At 44.8% G+C, this 6,660-nt stretch overlaps 1 protein-coding gene across 2 annotated transcripts; it reads left to right on the plus strand.

The window, feature by feature from the left end:
* Positions 1-76: 76 nt before the first annotated feature.
* GDE1 (glycerophosphodiester phosphodiesterase 1) lies at positions 77-6,566 on the plus strand. Of its 2 annotated transcripts, none has more exons than XM_030958087.1 (6): positions 77-388; positions 1,921-2,096; positions 3,222-3,327; positions 4,044-4,136; positions 4,749-4,960; positions 5,350-6,566. In XM_030958087.1, exons 1-6 carry the CDS (start codon positions 134-136, stop codon positions 5,495-5,497), a joined length of 990 nt encoding a protein of 329 aa, XP_030813947.1. In that variant the 5' UTR covers positions 77-133; the 3' UTR covers positions 5,498-6,566. The 2 variants fall into 2 exon arrangements, with proteins under 2 accessions (XP_030813947.1, XP_030813948.1); XM_030958088.1 differs by having other exon boundaries at positions 289-388; positions 1,590-2,096.
* Positions 6,567-6,660: the final 94 nt, after the last annotated feature.

Genomic DNA, 6,660 nt, shown 5'->3' on the forward strand with positions numbered 1-6,660 from the left:
GCTGCAGCGGCTGACAGCCGAGTGCTGATTGGCCGGCGATGGCGCCGCCGTCACTGTTGGCGTTGGGAGAGGCGCGGCCGTTTTTCCGGCCTGTCCCGGGCAGTGACCCGGCCCGGTCCGGCCCGGCCCGGCCATGCTGTGCCACGGCGAGGGCCTGCTGAGCTCCCTGACGGCTCTGATGGCGCTGGCGTTGGCGCTGGGCCGCAGCCCGGCGCTGGCCTGCCTGCTGCCGGCCGGGCTCTACCTGGCGCTGCACCTCTTGGCCCTGGAGCCCGCGGCGCCCCAGAGCGCGCAGCGCGTCCTGCGGCCCCGCGGCGCCGCCGCCCGCATCGCGCACCGCGGCGGAGCGCACGACGCGCCCGAGAACACGCTGGGGGCCATCCGACAGGTCAGCACGGGCCCCGGGGCTGGGGTGTGTCCGATAATCCGCCCTCACAGCAGCAAGCCGCCCTCAGCGTCAGTAACTCGGGCCGCTCTGCCGATAGCTGCTGGAAGCTGTGTGGAGCTTCAGCTCCGAATCTTGTGGGAGTTGTTGTAGCCTTGGTGCTGATGGATATTTCAGCGGTGCAGCGATAATGAAATACTGGGTTTCGTTGATGTAGCAACAGCACACAGAGAACGGACAGCAAGTCTGTAACGGGCTGGTTTTTTTAACCTTGAAGATCTATGATGAAAATCCACATTTAGGGGGAAATCTGATACCAGAACTTCACTGTGGGCAGCCCTGCCATGCCTTAGTGCTGCCTCATGTGCAAGGCATCAAGGCACAGCCAGGGTTCACAGTCTCTTTCTGAGAATCATTTAAAATAGAAAAAAACTTTATTGATTACATGTTGGTTGTGCTTGCTCTGTAGTGGGTTAAAGCAGTCAGTAGCCATGTGTTTGAATTCATAATGTCTCTTGGGGTGGAGGCCTTCGTGTGGTTCTGGTCTCTAGACTTTTTTGAGGTTTCAGTACCTTTCTGGTCACTAGGATTATTGTCCCTAACACATAGATTTTACAGTAGAGGGGCGCGGATTAGAAGAGCTATTGTGCTGGGCTTGGTGGTAATGATTTATAGGGTGTTTACAAAGATACTGGAGTCTGTTTACAATATGTATGGTTTATGGTTTCTTCGTCCTACCCCACGTCCCAGTTCCAGTTTATCAGTCTTGAAATGTAGTGTTTCTGTGAGGTTGAGACATTGCTGCTCTGAGGATCTCTTACCTTTGTGTGAGACAGGATTCTTAGTCCTGGTAAATGCTGAAGCTGCACAATCCTTACGTAGCAGACACCTGGAGGTAACCTCTCTACTCAGTTTTGTCTTTCTGGTGCGTTGTCCCTTTTCCCAGGAGGGCATTTGTCCTTCAGAGCAGTTGGTGTTGTAGCACTTCACTCAAGTGTTTTTCTGAAGAGTTCTTGGGAAAGATCCAGGGCAGGAAAAGGGTGTATGAAATGTTCTAAGGCAGCCTGGCTCCTTCTTGCTCTCTGATAAGGGCACTCCTCAGAGAGGAGCAGGGATTTGCCATCCATCTACTGCTTGCTATACACGTGGTAAGCAGTGTTGACTAAGTGTTAAAGTGCTGACATTTGCTTCTCTTGTCTTTCAGAAAAGAACATAAGGACTCCAGGGTTATTACATCAGAAGGAGAGAGCAGGATTCTTTTCTTCATTTTTCTCCTGAAACAGTTTCAATCCCAAGACTGAGGCAGAATCATTATGGTTTCAGCTGTAAAATAGATTTGATGGTTCAGTTGATTTTTAAATACTCAGCAATGACTTGGATAAAACCTGCTTTTTTTCTGCAGATGAAGACTACTGAAAAGTACATTAATGTTTTATATTTTTTACCAAAATAGAAGCTAATTATAGCTGTACCTGTGTCAAATCTATAAAGCTGTCTTTTCTGTTGTGTATGTGATTTTTAAAATTTTTTTTAAGGCAGCTGAGAATGGAGCAACGGGTGTGGAGCTGGACCTTGAATTCAGTGCAGATGGTGTCCCCATTCTCATGCACGATGACACAGTTGAAAGGACAACTGATGGGGCTGGGAGACTGCAGGACCTGACTTTTGAGGAAATCAGGAAGCTGAATCCAGCTGCAAAACATAGGCTACGGTAAATGAACTGCTCTGTTGAAATTATACTTTCAACAGTGGAAAAATAATTCTTGCTGAACGAAGTTATTGATTTGATCTATCACTGATGAACATTTTTTTAAATTTAAAACTTAGTCCTATATTTTACTTCTAATTTGATTTTAGAGGCATATGAGACTATATCTCCTTACCAATCAGTAGATTAGGAACAGTGAAACACAGTGAAGATAAACTGGCTTTTGAGGACAAAATCCATAGGCATCTAATGTGAAACAGGTCAATATTTACATAAGCTTGTCCTAAACTGACTGCAGGACACTGAAGGTGCTGAGATCATGGTATGTAAGAATTGGCTACAGGAATCACTTCTAAGATTAGTTTTATTCACATGTATTTCTTGACTGATTGTGTTTTGGGGATTCTACACATCAGGTTTATACTGGTGAAGAGGTGCTGGACAGATTTTGGGTGGCCTCACTGTGACCCTAGTGGCTGATTAGGTCATTCCTAGGGGTATGCAGGGGGAAATATTGTTATACATTACTAAGAATTTGATAGCAGTGCAACTTGTGAAGTATCCTAAGTGAGTCCATTTCAGAGGAAGGACTCTGTGTGTGCTCCTGAGACACTGCATTAGAGAATTCCAGAGCTGCAGATGTGCCTCCTGTGAGTGTGTGGCACAAGGAGTATCTCCCCTGTCTCACTGGAAGGGTGATCACCTGGGCCAGGCAGGGGGAATTTCCACAGGCAGTGACTGCTGAGCAGCTGCTGTTCATTGTCAGGAGTGAATGAACTGTCACTCCATCAGGAATGATTTATTATTGATGGGAGAAGCTGCTCCTGCTGATCCTCAGCTTGCCCTGCCTGTTCTGCCAGGCTCTGCATTTCTGGCTCAGGGCTGGGGAGTGCAGTAGGAGCAGGAGGAAGGCAGCAGTTGGGACTGGAAGCTGTTTGTGGGAAGGAGGTGAAGAACTGGGGTTGGTGTTTTGGGATGGGACATGGGGCCAGTGAGCATTGGATCCCATCCAGTTCCAGTGCAGCAGCAAACTGTGGTGGAATCAGCCCTGTGTGGCTGGTGCCATGCAGGCCCATGTGTGTGCACATGTGTGTTGACTGCATTCCAAGGAGTTCTGTGTTTCTACAGGAGCCAATTCCAGGATGAAAAGGTGCCAACTCTGAGAGAAGCTGTCGTGGAGTCCATGCATCACAATCTGACAATCTACTTTGATGTGAAAGGCCATGCAAACCAGGTACTGCTCACTGCAGTGACAGTGACAGTGCTCACTGACACCTCCCCTCACCCCTTCTTGGGGTTTCTGACCTGCTCTTGTGCTGGTCTCAGACTGCTCCCTGGGTTGCAGTCCCTTCTTTAACAGGAGTGAGCCCAGGTCTGCTGCTTGTGACACCCAGAGCTGTCCTGGGAAGCTGCAGCTTAAGGCTGGCACAAGGCTGGTGCAAGTGCTGCACTCAGCTCCCAGTGAAACAGAGCAAAGGGAATTCCCTGCTGTGCTGGGGGGAGTCACAACCTCATCTTCAGCCTCCAGCAAGGGATCTATAATTTGCATTACTGAAGGCAGATGAAAATGATCCACCACTATTATTTTATATAAATTACAGTAATTTTTTTCTTTAGCCTAGCAAAATATAGGAATAAATAATTTTACTCTTCAACCAAAGCCTGGGCAGTAGTAAAAATTATATCCACAACATATTTAAGGGCATTTCAAACACTGAGAACCCTACTCATTATTGTAAATAGAGTAATGAACAGAAATTCTTTTGCTAAAAACCAAAATATCATTTCTGTGTTAATGCTGTAAACAAGATGCTGTTTTTCTTCTTCTCCCTTTCTATTTCAGTCTTGTAACACAGCAGGGAAGTGTTTTTAAAATTGATCTAAAATGTCTTTGCAGTATAAATTAAATATGAGTGTATGTATAACATCTCTGTATGTCTCTAATTGCAGGCAGTTGATGCACTGAAACAACTCTACCAGGAATTTCCACAGTTGTATAACAGCAGCATTGTCTGTTCTTTCATGCCAGATGTTGTTTATAAGGTGATGTTTCCTAAAAGTTTATTTTTTATTTTTGCAGTCCTGTCTGGGAATTTCAGTATGGTATTAAACTCCCAGTTCCAGGTTTCTTTTGGGCTGTTCAAATTCCTAAGGCTTTTAAAAACAAATGAAGCATAATGCATAATCTTATTAGATGACTCTACTCATTAGATGCAAATAGGAGTCTACAGCAATTCCCTCCCTTCTGAAAGCAGTGCAGACAAATGTGCATTGCTCTTCTAGTTGGTGTCCGGTCAGGTATCTGTGTGCAAGGTACCTGCTAAATAACCCCTTTTTATTCTAGCTTACTCCTAAAACTCTATCCTCATTGCCAAGTCTACTTACTTTTTTTCCCCATTATATACATTGCATGACTGCTGTGTTATTTCTTTAACATAAGAGCTGGTGCTTATTTAGTATGATTTGAAGAAAAAAACCCTATAAAATATAAACATCTTTGTAAAAGAGTTACAAAAGGATCTGGAGGGGAAGGGCAGAAGGATTCTGGTAGTGTTGTAAATGCAAGCTAGGACTTTGTATCTAATATCTCAAAAATTGTATTTGATGCAGCTGGGCTTTTGGATGAATTACAGTCTTTTCTCCTTGGTCCTTCAGATGAGACAAGCTGACAGAAATGTTGTGACAGCACTGACCCACAGGCCCTGGCAGCTGAGTCACCTGGGAGATGGGACACCCCGATTCAGTTCCTCCTGGAAGCATTTCTTGTACATGGTGATGGATGTCATTCTGGACTGGAGCCTGCACAGTTTCTTGTGGAGATTGTGCGGGGTTTCAGCTTTCCTCATACAGAAGAATTTTGTTTCTCAGTAAGTGTTGAAGTTTGCTCATTTATCAGGAGACATTCTCTTCTGTTAGTATATAGGGTGCAGTTAACACAGTGTGTACTTATCAAAATGTTCCATTTAGTGTTGCATGAGGTGTCTTGATAATTTCTTTACTCCATGCTGGTTTATGATTTTAAGCCTCTTTTTTATCTGAATTTTTACCTTCTGTTAATCTCAAAGAGAAAAAGTATTTGTTGCTTTTGCCTATTTACAGTAAGAAAACACAAAAAGATGAAGTTGCAGAACATGACACACTGTTGTTCCTTGATGTGCTGCTGATGCAAGACCAAAATTCAGCTGTAGCCTCAGCACTGTCTGCCTTAGCTCTGTGTAGTGTCAGGCTGCTCTCAGGATGTGTCTGTTCCTTGCAGGGACTATGTGAGGCACTGGTCTTCTAGAGGAATTCGAGTGGTGGCCTGGACAGTGAACACATTTGCAGAGAAAAGCTACTACGAGAGTGTCCTTGACTGCAGCTACATCACTGACAGCTTGCTGGAGGACTGTGACCCCCACTACTGAGCCAGCCAGGCACAGTGCCCTCCTGGCAGGGCTGATGGACTGCTGAGGAGAGCCCTGGGAAAGGCAGAGCAGCACCTGGCTTCTGCCTCTGGTCACATCTCAAATGCAGGAACCTTCTGGTGCAGCCAGAGAGTCAGAGGAAATCACTGTCATGTGAAAGAATCAGATAATTTTGGTTCTAAAATGGTGTCAGCAATTTTGGTGTCAAAATTTCAAATCATAACTTGATGTTAGTAATTTGAACTAGCATGTCCTACAAGTGTATACTAATTTGAGGTTGATTCATAGCACCTTAAAATCATTGACATTATTGTTCTTAAAACAAAAACTGGAAATAATGGTACAATGGTGCCAAAATAGAAGATGAGTCTATTTCCCTGCCCTGCGTGGAAAGATGGCTGTGCTAAATACTGATGAGGAAGAAAAGCCAACTTTCCATGTGTGATGTGATGTGAAGGTTATGAGAATTAACAAATAAAACTTGATTAGCTTCTTATCTTCCAGGCCTTTTAAGAGAACCAGTGGAGGATAGGAAATTGTTTCTTCTAATGAAGAAAAAAAACACAGCACACGAATGTATTTCTTTTTAAGGTAAAGCTATATATAGCGTGCTGGTAAGTAGTAGAACAAATGGAGCTGAAATGTCTTTTTAGTTTGCTTTTGGCTGCATGATTGAAGGGCACTCAGAGGGATATGGAAACTGTAATCCAGATTAAACTTGAACTCCAAAGAGTCTGCAGTTAAAATAAAAAGTCTGTGAGAATTCATGGGGAAGTATTCTTTATCAGCTGTGCAGAAGGGTATTTATATAAAATGTCAAAATTAGTGCAGGTTGTCCCAGTTATGGTAGATCCAAACTTCTGGAATTACCAGATTCATGCTGTGACCTGCTGGGGGGATTGATTTTTTGTTTGTTTCCTGAGCTCCATCCAGACACAAAGAAGAACAAAGGAAGTGCTTTTCCCTGTCACTCACTCACCCCCCTGCACTGCAGAAGCAGCAATCTCAGCCTCCTGCTGCACATCCTATAGAATGTGTAGGTTTATGTCCAGATCCTGTCCTGCCCCTTCCTGGGTGCTGTGGTGTTACTGCTGAGCCCACTGAAGGGCAATGACTTTTCATGGCAAATGGCCCTGCTCCAAAGGTCCACCTGTGGTTGCTGC

Source organism: Camarhynchus parvulus, chromosome 14 (genome assembly GCF_901933205.1).
Source record: "Camarhynchus parvulus chromosome 14, STF_HiC, whole genome shotgun sequence".
Classification (NCBI taxonomy): Eukaryota; Metazoa; Chordata; class Aves; order Passeriformes; family Thraupidae; genus Camarhynchus; species Camarhynchus parvulus.